General features: G+C 54.7%; 3 protein-coding genes across 3 annotated transcripts; 1 reads left to right on the top strand and 2 right to left on the bottom strand.

The window, feature by feature from the left end:
* Positions 1 to 46: 46 nt before the first annotated feature.
* On the bottom strand, positions 47 to 2,421 carry CCMA1212_000086 (putative translation initiation factor eIF-2B subunit epsilon; the record flags this gene model as incomplete). Its single annotated transcript, XM_073697571.1, has 3 exons — positions 47 to 2,143; positions 2,197 to 2,253; positions 2,323 to 2,421. 3 exons carry the CDS (start codon positions 2,419 to 2,421, stop codon positions 47 to 49), a joined length of 2,253 nt encoding a protein of 750 aa, XP_073563823.1.
* A 1,394-nt stretch (positions 2,422 to 3,815) lies between these two features.
* CCMA1212_000085 (uncharacterized protein) lies at positions 3,816 to 5,682 on the bottom strand (the record flags this gene model as incomplete). The annotated part of the gene is made up of 3 exons (XM_073697570.1): positions 3,816 to 4,487; positions 4,537 to 5,345; positions 5,442 to 5,682. The coding sequence occupies 3 exons, from the start codon at positions 5,680 to 5,682 to the stop codon at positions 3,816 to 3,818; spliced, it is 1,722 nt and encodes a 573-aa protein (XP_073563822.1).
* A 4,776-nt stretch (positions 5,683 to 10,458) lies between these two features.
* Positions 10,459 to 13,149, top strand: CCMA1212_000084 (Grainyhead-like protein; the record flags this gene model as incomplete). Its single annotated transcript, XM_073697569.1, has 3 exons — positions 10,459 to 10,547; positions 10,669 to 10,824; positions 10,995 to 13,149. The coding sequence occupies exon 3, from the start codon at positions 11,026 to 11,028 to the stop codon at positions 13,147 to 13,149; it is 2,124 nt and encodes a 707-aa protein (XP_073563821.1). The 5' UTR covers positions 10,459 to 10,547; positions 10,669 to 10,824; positions 10,995 to 11,025.
* Between the last annotated feature and the right edge of the window lie 1,314 nt (positions 13,150 to 14,463).

Here is a 14,463-nt window from a genome sequence, read left to right as displayed (position 1 = left end):
CTTGTTTTGATGATTTGTCATGTTCTTGATGAACCCTTTAACGTGTCTAATCACTATCATCGTCATCGTCGTCATCATCATCCTCCTCCTCCGCACTCTCCAACCACTCAACGAGCACCCTGCACTTCTCCTTCAACCCAGCCATGGCCTCGCCTTCGACCGCCCGCGCATCCGCCCACCAGCCCAAGATGCCCTCCTCCTCGAGAATGTCTAGCGCGTAGAGCTGCTGTAGCATGGCGGGCAGCAGGGTGGCGGTCTTGCCGCCCTGGTCCTGGCCCTTTGCGTAGTAGTGCGACAGGGCGCGCTGCAGGGCGAGGATGAAGTCGACCTGGGCGGCCTCGCCGCCGCCAACGCCGACCTCGTTGACGAACTTGGGGGCGCCGCGGCAGGCGGTCAAGGCGCGCTCGGCGGCCTTGCTGGGGTCGAGGCCGGTGCCGCCGCCGCCCTGCTGCTGCTGCTCGGGGCCGACGAGCTCGACGGCGCGGCGGACAAAGGCGGTGGCGACGGCCTTGCGCATCATGGCGTCGGAGGCGTTGTTGGCGAGGCGCAGGCCCATGAACTCGAGCTTGGCCGAGTCGAAGTCGCCCGAGTCGGCGCGCAGGGCGTCGAGCAGGCCGTGGACGGCGTCGGCGTGGAAGGACATCTTGCCGGCGGAGTCGTCGGACGCAAAGGACGAGAGGCGGGACCGGCTCGAGTGCGCGGCGTCAGCGGAGAGGAGGTTGCCGTCGTCGTCGTCCGAGTCGGAGCCGGCGTCGGAGGCGAGCGTCGAGATGGAGGAGCTGGAGAGGTTGAGGTGGGCGAGGGAGTAGATGAGCGACTTTTGCAGCCGCGACGGGTCCTCGTCGTCGAGCTCGTCGTCCTCCGGGTCGAAGAAGGGGGCGGCGTTGCCGTCGGGGCCGAGGAGGGCCGTGGCCCCGGTGACCGGCTTGCCGGTGGACGTCACGGTCGAGAGGACCGCCGCGGCCGAGAAGGCGATGCCGTCGCTGATGCGGACGCCGTAGGAGATGAGCGATCCGGCGGGTATTGTGCAGTCCTTGCCGACGACGACGTTGCCCGCCAGGACGGACTGCGAGACGGCGGTCCCGTCTCCGATGGTGGTGCCGTCCCAGATGTACGAGTTCTCCAGCGTCACGTTTGCGCCGATCGTGCAGCCGGTGCCGATGATGCTGTTGATGACTTTGCTCCCGGATCCGATGTCCGTGTCGGTTCCGATGACGGAGTTTTGCAGCTTGGCATCGTGCGCGTGGGAAGCGCCCGTCTCGATGACCACGTTGTTGCTGTGTTTCTTGTAGGCCTGCTTGGGGAGTATGTTGTTCTCGGGGATGAAGGGAAAGGTCCACCGGCCAAGGATGTCTCTGCTGATGGCGTCGTACATTTGCAGATTGCTTGCTCGCGCAGCGTAGCCGTCCTCGAAGATCTCGGCGTAGATCATCTTGCCGTTGAGCTCCCAGTCCTTCAGCACGCCGTGCAAAAAGTTCCTCCTCGGCAGTTCGTAGTCGAAGCTTTCTGACCACAGAGCCAGGACCTCGGGGGTGCAAATGTCGATTTGCGCATCTATCAGATCGGCCCGCACCTCGAACTCGGTCGACAGCTCGTCGGCAATGGCGGGATCCAGGGAGAGGTAGTGGTCGCTCTGCAGCGGGTTCATCTCGTCGTAGTGAAGGCAGCGCTGCGTCTTGGTGTCCACGACAAACACCGGCGTGATGCCCTTCGTCTTGGTCCTGTGCTCCTCGGTCCCTCCGCTGTGCAGGATCATCGTCATGATGTTCGCGGCGCTCGCCTCTCTTCGTTTTCGGTGCGCCGCCAGGGCGCTGTCCAGGATCAGGTTCGACACCATGTCGCCGTGCACCAGGAGGAAATCGCCGTCCACCAACGACCGCTTGTCCATGTCGCGCAGGACGTCGCCGACCGACCGGGCGTCGGCGACCCGAACAAACTGCAGCACCGAGAACGGGCACGACTTGGACGACGCCGCCCATCTAGAGCGCCCGATGTAGTCTTCGACCTGGTCTGTGTGCGCGCCGCAGTAGATGTAGACTTCCTGAACGCCGTTCATGGCCAGGAACTCGAGCGTATACTCGATGAGAGGGGTGTTTGCCAGCGGCAGAAGACACTGCAGGACCACGAGAGTCAGCTTGCGATCCTGATCCTCCAACAGTACCAAGCTCCCCTAGCTTTCACAGCTCTTTCACATACTCTCGGTGTCTCTACTGTAAATGGCTTGTACCGATCCTGGAAGGAGTCTGCGAGCACCTGTTCAAGCATATCCACGGTCAGCCATCACTATTCTTCAAGAACCCCGCGATAGCTGCCAAGACGCACCACAGCCTGCAGCACATCCTCGCCTTTGCTCTCGGCGCCGGCCTTGGAGGGCTTCTTGCCCTTTGCCGAGCTGGCGCTGTTCTTGCCCTTGTGGGACATTGTGTGAAAGAGCCAAGGGCAAGAGCGGGAGCGGGCGATCGAGCGCTTGGGATTTTTTTGGGGAAGTGGGATTTATGGTGGCAGAGGTTGATTTGCGACAAGCATGTGGTGACTCAACTGAGCAAGGGCTGGAAATTTCTCACCGCGGTGAAGCTCTCGGTGTGGCGTCCGAAGGTGGGGGGGATATGCCGGGGTTGGCATATGGAATGCCTCTAAGCCCTATTGGAAGCTTCAGTTCTACCCTGCATCCCCTCACGGATAAAGTGAAGCAAATACCAGGCGAATGGGCATAGTTGTGTCAAGTATTTCCATCCTCAGAGCCTCTTAAATATGACGACGCAAACATGGTGAATGTCGTCAAAGTACCGCCGAGGTTACGTTCAGAAAGCTGCCATGTCAATTTCGATGTCCCGGGGCTTCTCACACAGTTCCCTCTTCTTACGTGTCTGTCATATAAGCCTGTTCGACGGCCATGAAAATGTCTCTTGTATCGGTAGTGCTGTTAGTCTTGCTCTTGCGTCTGCTACATGCAGTGCCGTCGCTATTCGTTTTATCATCAGGAATAAAGTAGGAAATGCCTTGCCCAAGAGTGAGAAGCGTGCATCAACTGCGCGGGGACCAAGCCTACAGGGATGGCAAACACAAGGAGCCCTTCTCCTCCCGACCTATTAGAGACTCAACAGCATCGATCATCAGCGGTATTCGCTATATATCGTCGGTGCCAAGGCCCTGCCTCGGATCCTCTGCTATTGCTATGGTCTGAACATTGGCAATACGATGACCTCAACTCATGCGTTGTTCACATAACAGAGTACATATAGCTTACTCTGCATTCTCAGTTTCCAACCCGGCCGTTGGTCGCCGGTAATCAAGGCCAAGAGCGGCAGTCGTGCTGAGTTTGTGGAATATTCTGAGACAAGGCGAAGAACCGATCCTTCGTTGGTCCACCATCGAACGCCAATGCCTATCCCACGGCGGCGCGGCGGCATATTATGTCTCTCTAACCTTTTCACCATTTCCCCCTGTAATTTTCTTTTCTTCTGCAGCGACGATTGTAAGTGATGTCATCAAACTAGATTAATAAGGATTGCTGTCAGAACCCCGTTGGGTAGAGCTTTGAAGAAGCATCATCGTGTTTAGGAGTAGTTTGCGTTTTCTATCATCATCTGATGCTCGTGTACGACTTGTCCTGCAATTAGAGTGAGATGTAACATTTGAGCAGGGGGCCCGCATCGGCATTGGGACCGAGACGTTGATGTTGAATATCATTTTGCGCTGATTCGAACTGTCTGTCTTGCCTTGCGTCTCTGCCGATGACCAGGTTGCGGGCAATTCAGCTTTGCAACAAAGTTCTGCCGTGATGCTTCATTCCTTCACGTCATCCGATCTAAGCCTCAAGACAAGCCCCAAACACCAAGGACGTCCTTCTGGACAAGGCGACCCTGCTTCTCAACGCCCTGCTGCAACTGCTTTACCCGTCTCACTACGAGCCCCAACGACAAAGGGCCCAATATAGTGCATAGCATGATGGCCCAAGTAACGACGAGGAATATCTCCGAGCTCTTCCCGTCTTCGGCATCCGCTGGAGAGAAGATCCTGTTGCTTTCTGCAATGGACGAGATCAGGAAGCCGATTTCGCCGCGGGCAGTCATTGCACAGCCTAGGATAGAGGCAGGGTAGATTGAGCGCGGGTTTGTCCCTGCAGGGCTAGAATGCGGACTTGTCGTTTGCATGACCGAGTCTCGCATTGATTGGGGTGATGGCGTTGAAGGCTCTTGCGAACCTGATGGAGGTTCCTGCGATTGCGGTGTGTGAGCAGGAGTCGAGCTCTGAGATATTTTGGACTTCTCTTGGTCAACGCGGCCCCAGAAATGAGGAATCTGTATCCGGGGATGCTTGACGATGGCTAATAGTCTGGTAGGGATGATGGATGTAATTGATATGCGAAGCAGCCAGACACCGCAAAGCAACTTGCCGACCATCATTAGAGCGGTGTATACCATCCCCTTCCACACGATGGAGCCATCGAACATCTCGGTGATTGGTATGGAGAACCCTACTGATGCCTTTCCAGAGTTAGATGTGCGCTTTTTGCCACGAAGGGAGATCACTTACAAAGAAGAATGGTTTCAGGATCCTCTCGAGCGGCTGAGAATAATATCTTGCAAATACGGCGCTTCCAGATGAATCTGTCCTCTGAGGTTCTTCGGATGTACTCGCAGAAGCATTGACTTCGCCTGGTTCTGAATGGCCCAAGGTTCCGATTTGCTCCGAATGCAATGTTCCAGCCGTCGTTGTCTCTTGAACAGGATGCGTCACTTCTGCATCCCACCAACTGATGGCAGCGCCAGCAATATACGCTGCGAATAGGTTAGAGGTGCCAGCATATGTCGACCCAGCAGTACAACCGACAAGAATGGAGCTGTGGATGAGCCACGGTGTTCCCCTCTTATTGGCAAGTTGATTAACGAGTCCGCGGGGGTGTTTTGTCCGATGCGAGTTCGACCATAGTGTGAGCGGTTTGGCCACGAAGACGCATATCAGAGGAGCGCACACAGCAAAAGCAAAAGACACCAGAAGTGGCCTGACAACAGTAACAGCGCCGATATGATGGCCAGACGATCCCAAATTCGAAATGACCTGAACCATGACTAGCCCAACAACGTCATCCATCATGGCGGCACTCGTGAGCACGACGCCGAGCCGGGACTTGATCAGACCGGTTGATCGAAGCACCGTGAAGGTTGTCCCAAGACTCGTAGAGCATAGCGCAGCGCCGGCAGCAAAAGCCTGGAGTGGCGTCGCGCTGCTGAGCTTCTGCAGGACGAAGGAGAGGCCCATGGGCACACTGATGCCCGTGATGGCGACGCATGAAGAGAGCCACAGGTTTGCTCTGAGGGCTGTCAGAGAGGTCGATAGGCCGCCTGTATACATAAATTTTTTTTAGTCCGGATTATAGGTGATGAGACAGAGAGAGAGAGAGAGAGAGGGGAACGATTGGGCGGCTTGATGGGTTTCACCTTCATATACCAAAAGCAGCAGCCCGAGATATCCCAATTGCACAACCACCTGCTGGGCTTCCGCGCTCAGCCACTTAGCCCCGGGCGTCCCCCAAGCTACTCCTGCAAAGATCTGTCCAAGAAGCCCGCAATAAAGGCTACGATCAAGCACGAAATTGGCAACGTTGAGGAGAAGCAGGAACGATGCCTGGATGAGAATCGTGACGATTCCAGGCTCGTGGTAGGGAAGCGAGGCGGCCATGATGACGGCTTCGCGAAGAGGTATGTTCCGCCCATGGAATCACGCTACAGAGAATTGAGACATGTGCCAGTGTTACTGGGAATAGTTGTGAGACGTTGGATTGTTGTGCTGTTGTAACTCATGTGGTGATGAGAGACGATGCGTGTATGAGGAACGTCTGTGGGACCCGACTCTGGCAATCTACTGGGATTGGTTTAGCACCCATGCAGAATGACTGACAAGCCACACCTGCGATTATCTCCCCTGTATTACGAGTTACGTGTACTCCATTCGCCTAGAGAGAGGCAGAGGAGACGGCGGACAGTGCATGGATCCAATGAACGAATGGCAATGAACTTGAATGGTTAATTCCGGTAAGCGACCAGATCGGATGGACAAGGTTATTCATTGTACATATACGGTACATGCGCTTCGTCACCCAGTTATCACATGTGGTTGTAGTGGGCTAGTATCGGCTTTTGCATCGGGTGTCTCACTGCCAAGTCAGTCCCTCGTCTCACAGCCGCCAGAAGGGGGGGGAAACGCATAATGTATGTATGTGTTGGTGTCACGGGAATTTTGCATGCACCGTTGAACTGCTGTGAGATGTGATTGCTATTCTGCATATGCCGTGCAGGTGGTGGCTTAGGCGATGCTAGACGCTATCTCGAGCTGAGCTCTCTAGTAGGTACTCTAAGTACTTGGGACCAACCTGGCGATCTGCGTTGTCAGACACCCTCAGTACGTCTAGACATTCCTCGAAAGAGACAAGGACAAAAAAAGACAAAAGAGTCGAGAGACGAGGAATACATAACACACACGCTACCTGAATCTTACCTGGACCATCGAGATTTGCAATTTTGATGTTCTGCTCAGCCACAGTTTGCCACCCTTTCGACTTTTACCAACCTAAGTGCCACTTTCGCAATGATACGATTCCAGACAATTGTTTGCCCCGGATTGCTATGGAAAGGCTCGTCGCTAGCATAAAGTGGCTAGAGGCTCACGGTTCACGGGATTGAAAAATTTAAAAAAAAAAAAAAAAAAAAAAAAAGAAGTTGTTTGTGCTGTTTTTGCTCTTTGCTTTGTTGGCCGGGGGTTTTGTGACCCAGAATGCCAAACTCAGAACGCCCCATTCATGAAAGGGCTGAGATTGTGCCTCTAAAGCTCTGTTATGCTCTGCTCTCGGACCCCTGCTTGCTCACACAAGGACTCCGTATTTGAGGCAAGAGACAGCGAGAGCGGGTACCATCTAAAGGCGCCGGGACGATGCAGCTGGAGAATCGAGGGGGATCTCGGTACTCCCCTGACTCATGAGAACCCAGTGGCAGCGATATTGGCCATGTCGCCAGACACCCCCCAACTCCCAGATCATTATGTTGATCAATAACATCGCCTGACCCAATTGATCAGCTTTGCCTTGAGCAGGTACAGTACAATTCTTATCAACAGAGCTTGACAAGCTCCATACCGAAGGCTTGGTGACAGCCATTGTCTGGTTGATTGGGCTGCAATCCGACTGGGCTGCCAGATCGCCACCCTGTCCGCCCCCTTACCCTCTTCTTCGACCTTTTCTCTCCCTTCCTCTTTCTTTTACCCGAGCAGAGACTTCAGCGGGCCAGCAAGACCATGGTGGAATAGGATGACTGATTGGGAAAGCCCTAAACGCAACGTGCCGTGGGCTCCGTACTCCATATGGAATGCTTCGGCCCATGCGCTTGTAAGCAAAGCGGCAGACATTCGGTGCTCCTTGCATAGTCCCCTGTCGCGTGAACACAGCCACACGCTGCCACGGGTCTGTCCGCTAGGCGATTGAATCAACGCCTTCCGTGGCTTTCTGTTTATTTCCTCATTTTGCAACCACACCCTGGCCGCGGCGATTCGAAAGGGCTTTGAGCGTATGACAGCGGACAGCAGCCTCCGGAGGTTTGTCGCCGTTTACATGATGGCAAAGGACAAAAAATGTTTGCTGATTGTCGATCGTGGCGTCGGCATTGGCGAATGATCAGTTGGGAGAAACCGACAAGAGCATCTGCCGGTCCCGCCTGCTAATGTGCGGGTTCTTGGATACCTTAAGTGTAGTGTTTAGTACTGCTGTAGCGTACAGGAAGAAATATTCTTACTGCTAGTAGCACCTTGATGCCGTTAAACCCGGGGCACACGGAGTCGCTTGTAGAGTTTTTTCGGACACCGGTGGGATGTATTGCTGATTAACCACGGACCCAATGCGCGCAATCTTTTATGGTGCTAGACGGGCGGTTAAGGTGAGATGCCCGATAGGTTAGGATGCGTCCATTGGTATCGAGCAGGAGGCTGCATGTATCAGCGTGGTCTGTTGTGGCGTCAGCTCAGCATCCTGCCATTTCGATGCTCTCACCAAGAAGCCCATGCTCGTATACTTGCCGCCACTTTCTTGTATCACCAAAGCGAAACAAAGAAAAGGCAAAACCGAAAACCAGAGGGGGCATTGGCGGGACGGTACCGTACTGTACTGTACGGATGTGATATGAGCTGGTGGACCTCGACCCTTTTTGTTGCGCGCACTAACCTTTAACTCGACGGATGCCTGCCAGGCCTTTCGGAACCCGTTCAACCCGTTCAGGCAGCCTCGTGGTGGCTGGTGGCGCCGAGGCGGCCATGCCGCATATGAAAGAGGTGCGAGCAGAAGCAGCAAATGGCACGTCGAGTTTGTGTGTGTCCGGGCCATTTTCCGACGTGGCTGTTGAAGCTGTCGCTGTCTCTTTCTGATTCAGCGAATTCATGTTGCGATCGGTGCTAGGCGTCCCGCGTGCGCTGCTGCAACTCTTCTCACTCTTCTCACTCCTCTGTAGAACTAAGTACCGTTGAATACGGTATCAACCCCGGCGAGGGCTTGTATGGATCACGAGACGGCGTAAGCTCGTTTTCTCTTGTGGCTTCTCCCAACGGCGAGTGTGGCGGCTAACTGTGGCCTGGCAAAGAAGATTCGGTGAGTGCGCAGATTGACAAGGGCCGATGTGCAGGTATCTTGTACGTACGAATCTCGGCGCGTTCCTGTATGTGTTCTTTGTCCAAATGCAGAGCCGTGCATCTGAAGATGTCGTCCTGGTGGGCACATGAAAAGGAAGAACAGGTCGTCTCGTCAGTTTGGATTCGCTGGGATCTGTTACCTGCCCGTGTAATTACCTAGTAATGCTTCAGCCTCGCACCTGCTCTGGGTATCTCGATACGGTCTGAAGCAGGTACCTTGCTATCAAAGCGTGTGATAACCCATCCTACCCGCCTTCTGCCCTCTTTCTGCCCAGGTAATGACCGTGACGCACCTGCCTCACTGGCATCTGACATTACAGTAGGAATCCATACCGCAGGTAAGAATCTCTCTCGTACTTACCTTGCGGACAGAGGTAATAGCAACCTCTTCTCCTCCACGCCTCGAACCCTTTCTCTCTCCTCCCAATCTCTGCCATTTTTTCAACCCCAATTTGAATCAGAAGCGCCGACTCTCTTTGTCCACCTTCCAACTCCATAAAACAGATCCGCCCCGGCTGATTGGAGGAGGCGAATTGTTCAAGACGCGAGCCCACATGCCAAACGGCCTTGGCCGTGTGCCTGAGTCTGTGGTCAGCCACTGCTGTGCGAGAAGCAAGCCCCAAGCACCCCCAAGCAACCAAGCACCCAAAAAGCCAAGCAGTGACAAGGATTCAAGGGCCAGCACCCAGCACGACTCCAGCGAAAATTCTCCATCGACAGCACTACGGCCTGGGACTAGCACCGCATAGAGCTACTGCCCATGGGCCTAAGAGACGCTCCTCGGGGTGTGCCGATTCACCACTGACTTTTCGATCCGCTGTCGCATCTGCCCCATGCAGCCCTCAATGGCGGCACCACCCCCCTCCCCAACGCGCCAGAAACCGCCTCCAGCACGGAGAGGAAAAGAGGAAAAATCAAAGAGCCCCCAAAATCCAACCACGGCACCCCCAGAGCACGGAGCCACAGCAGGGGACAAGGACGAGCCACAGCGTTGCGAGACGAGCACAGCACAGGGGGCTCCACGCCTAAGACGGTCCAGAACATTAGGCCTGCTGCTGCTAGGGGAGAAACCGACCAAGATCGGAAGCTTGGCCCCGCCGACAGTTGCGTCTCTAATTAATATACACCCGGCCCAGCGCCTCCATCACCAGCCGACGGGCCTCGAGGCAACGTCTCTTGCTCGCCCGTTTGATCATAACTTTTTCTTCTCTTTCTCTACTTCTCGTTCCGTCCTTTTACCCCCATTTGGCCATCCCCGTCCGCTCTTTCCCCCTCGTTCTGTCCCGCGCGCCGCAAACCCGACAAGGCGACGACGACACCATCACTGCCAGATTGGCGGCCCGGGGTTTGAGCGCTGCAGAGGTTTCAAGGGCGCCTTTGTGTCACCGACGTTGTGCTTACAGCGGCCAAGAACTCTCCGAGGTGGTGAATGAGGATCGCGGCAATAGCCAGCTCCAGCTCTCCCGGTTTTTGCTGAGCTTCGACAATCCCATCCGCCCTTTTCCCTCCGAAAACGTCCTATGCGGCTTATTGCAGTGCGCTCTTCACCAGTAGTTTAACCGCCTCTACTGTGCGACGTACGTAAAGAGGCAGACTGGAGACCGGGGATATCTGGGATCTGGGTGAAAAGAGTCGAGAGACCACAGGGTCATATCGGATCGAATTTCACAAGCGCATCTTGATCTCGATTTTTATCAAGCGTCTCTAGTCACAGAGGCGCTTCAGATCGCCACAGACATGTTTCGTTCTAGGTGAGGCGGCCCCTTCCCATCTATCCCGTATCGCCCCATGGCGAGCAGATCATCCCCATACTCCCTTACGACCAGCGCCATTCTCGATACCTCGAACCAGCTTTTTGATATCGCTTCAGCAGCTTGGTAGATGGGTCGTTGATGAGTGGATATGGCCTGATGATGGAGATTGCGCTGCCTCGACCCCATACATCCCCCGCCACGACCTGCTAACCCTCAATTTACTAATGCTACATTTCATTTGTAGAACAAGCGCACGGAAGCCCGACGATGAGCTGCTGGCGGAATTCAGACAGCAGTTCCCAGAGGTCTCGACTGGAGTCACGGAGCCTACCGCTCCAGCCGTCTCTCAGACAACAACCGCCGTCTTCCAGCCTGTGATTAATGCACCGGTTCACGACAGGTAGGTTGCGCTTCCTCCACGTCAAACAAACCGTCGCCTCGAGGCGGATTTTTTGGTCACCTCGAGCATGTATTTGCCGCATCCTCTTCTGATACCCAGATTGGCGGATCCCTTTTCTCTGCGCCCTCGCCTCACCCGGCTCTCTTGGTTACTAATTTAGAAAATGACAGAGTACATCTCGAGAATGAGGCCTTTCGAGACATGGACCCTACGCCTCGAGCTGTCAATGACCCTTGGAGATTTACACCCTCACTCTTGGACGCTAACGCCTTTTCTTTCAACCCCCTTACACCAGGCGTTTCCGGTGCTCAGCCAGCTTACTATCCTCCTACACCTGGAGGATCGGGCACCTTGCTTCCGCCTCAAGCGGTAGAGATGCATCACCCTCCCGCCATGGCGATGACCACCGGCTTAGAGACGCCCATGTCGGTACCAACGACACTTGATATTATTCAACCAAGCGTTGAAGTTCCCAACATGGCGGGCTTCCGTGCAACTGCCATGGAAGCTCTCCCGATTGCCACGTATGATCCTTTCGCCCAGGCACCGCCGCCGCAAGGAGCATTCGTGCCAACCGAGTTCTTACACCACGATACGGGTTACGAGACAATGGACCATGATGGATCTCCAATGGACTCAGACCCGTCAGAAGAGCGGATGCCAACGATTGCCTCCGCACTACACCCGCAGCAGCTCATCGGAGCCCATATGGTCCACCCTTCTGCCGAGAAATTTCGATTTCACGCAACGCTGAATGCTCCAACAGCCATGGTAAAGCACGCCGCTGAGATCCCCGTCACTTATCTAAACAAGGGACAAGCCTACACCTTGTCCATCATGGACACTGGCGTTTCGCTTCCCGTCAGCCCGGGCACCAGATATAGGACTTACGTGCGCATATCCTTCGAAGACGAGCAACAGCGACAGAAACCGGGCGTCTGTTGGAGTTTATGGAAAGAGGGTAGAGGCACAAACGAGGCTCATCAAAGAGGTGGTCGTTTACAAGCGGTTGAGTATGTCGAGGCTGGCCAGCCTGCTGAAGGTGACGACAAGAGAACGCGGGTAGAGTTGGAGTCGTCGTCCTTCGACGGATTTTCCGTTATATGGACGCCGGGTGCGAATGGCGCCGCCGAGACCAATATCCCTGTGCGCTTCAACTTTCTCTCCACCGATTTCAGCCACTCGAAGGGTGTCAAGGGTATTCCTGTGCGACTTTGCGCCAAGACCGGCGTGTTTTCCTCGGACCAGCTACCATCGCCTCCGGACGCAGCCCCCGAGACATGCTACTGCAAAGTCAAGCTCTTCAGAGATCACGGAGCCGAGCGAAAGCTTTCCAACGACGTTGCCCACGTGAAGAAGTCGATCGACAAGCTCAAGCAGCAGATTGCGCAAGCCGAGAGCGGGCTCAAGGACTTCAAAAGGAAGAGGTCGAGTGGAATAACCAAGGCCGGGCTGCCCGGCAAGCAAAAGCACAAGAGAACTTGGTCAATGTCCTCGACCAGCTCTGCCGGTGGTACGGCTCCGCGCATGACGCTGGAAGAAGATTTGCACTACAAGCTGCAAACTCTGCAGGATATGTTCACGAGTACACGACCCGTGAGCGTCTTGTATCTGCGGGGCGAAGAACTCGATGATCCCGATTTACATCCCGTATCACTCCAGGGCGACTCACTGTCGGGCAAGGGAGACTTTCTGCGCGAAGGCAGCCACTGGCAGGCGCGGAGTACGCACAGCTCCGTTGCAGGCTCCTTGGTGTCTCCCTCTCCGAGCTCGCTCTCTCTAGCGTCTCAAGCATCTGCCATCGGGCCCGGGCTGCACTGGCAGAATTTCGACTCGAGCACCGTTAAGAGGGTTGAACATCCCACCACGATCAGCAAGACGGAAGACGACGGGACCCTGACTGGCTGGATTGAGGCTCTAGGCGTCGACCCGACCTACCGACCTCCGCCCGAGCGGCCCACGAAACCGGTCGCATGCTTCTACGTTGCTTATGCTGGAAAGGTAGAGGCCGGAAAGAAGGAATATCACAGGGCCATCTACCTCTCTGCGCGCACGCTCCGGGAACTCAACGGCCGGATCGCCGCCAAGTGGGGACTCGACGCTTCTCGTATTGTCCGGACTATCCACGTGACCAAAACCGGTATCGAGGTCGAGATGGACGATGATGTCGTCCAGGAGCTGAGAGAAGGCCAGGACATGCAGCTGGAGATTGACGACGTGATGGAGCAGTCGATTATCAAACGCGACTGGGAGATGTCGATCGACGATGCACCCGAGCCTCCCACCGCAATGTCGGCAGGTCTGGCTCTTCGGCTCATCTTCTAGATGGCCATGTCGACCTCACCGCAGCTGCATGGTGCGTATTCTGATATTCTTGTTGTTCATCTTCTCTTCTAGGAACGCAGTAATTCGAGCGAGGCGAACATGTAAGAGACATAATGTGCTGGCGTTGAAAGGTGTTGATGATAATTTCAAAGATACCAAAGGCGCTTTGGATTTATCGTGAGGCGATTGCATATCTGGACGGCCGAGGAGCCGTGGGACGACGGCAGCGGCGTCCGCTCACATTCTGCTGGACGAGATTGGGCTCATGATGTTGTGGTTGCTTTGCATTCGGATACCCCCCGGGACCACTACCATTTCGCCAACCGCTCTTTTTCTTTCACTTCTCCTCCTCTTTTCTCCTCCTTTTCTTCTTCTTCAACAACTACGACTTCTTTCTCTTCTTCAATTTCCTTTGTATTTCGTACGTTGGATTGCATCTAGCTGTACACGCATTGGGCTGGATAAACACACGAATAATTTGACCCTGTTTTGGGGTAGCAGCTCTCGGTCTGGGTATTACATACAACGGATAGGAGGACATGGGGAATGTTAGCACACGATATACACGCAATGGGAAGGAGCAGGCTATGAGCGGTGATGGACTCTCTGCCAGAAAACGATTCATTTAATGGGAACACGAACAAAATGCATCACAACGATTTTGCTATCCCGTACTATTCAATTGCCATGAAGTGACATAGGGGCAGTCCTCTGAGCAGCAGCGAGTATTCACCGTACACGAAGCTGAGGGACTTGCCCAAACCGCTGCTTGATTGTCTGTTCGTCTCTTTAGGAAACTCCGCGGAAATGTACAACTCACAGCCGTCGGTACGGAGTATATCGCCTCATACCACGGAAAAGAGCTCAACGGTAGCCCTGGAAAAGTTGGGCGTAGATGGAGCATAAAGAATTCTTCCACTTCGTGCTGGCACTAGCCCAGCATCAACTAGTATGGATTATCAAAGGCTGCCAGGATCTTGTCCCCCCCCCTTCGACATGGAGAAGGAAAAAAAGGGGGAGGCATCTGAGGTCCATTGGACATGCTCCTTCTTCTGTACGTGTTCCTGCTTTTGGAGCCATTTCGAAAGGCAGCCATATGCGTGTCATTTGCCTCATTTTTCACCCAGCATCGTGGCCGAACTCGTAGCACTATCTACGATACTAGTAGTTTGGATCTGCAATGAGGCAAACCTCCTCCAGGTTGTAGGTTCCAATTTCAGATCGAGCGCTGTGCGACGCATGAAGATGCAGCCCACCTTCCCATAGCGACAAGGCCATCTCCTCTTCTCCGGGAGGGCTTCTGTGCAAAAGAAG

This window comes from Trichoderma ghanense (genome assembly GCF_004382785.1).
Source record: "Trichoderma ghanense strain CCMA-1212 chromosome Unknown scaffold_0, whole genome shotgun sequence".
Lineage (NCBI taxonomy): Eukaryota > Fungi > Ascomycota > Sordariomycetes > Hypocreales > Hypocreaceae > Trichoderma > Trichoderma ghanense.
This window is presented reverse-complemented; position numbering and strand designations above follow the sequence as displayed.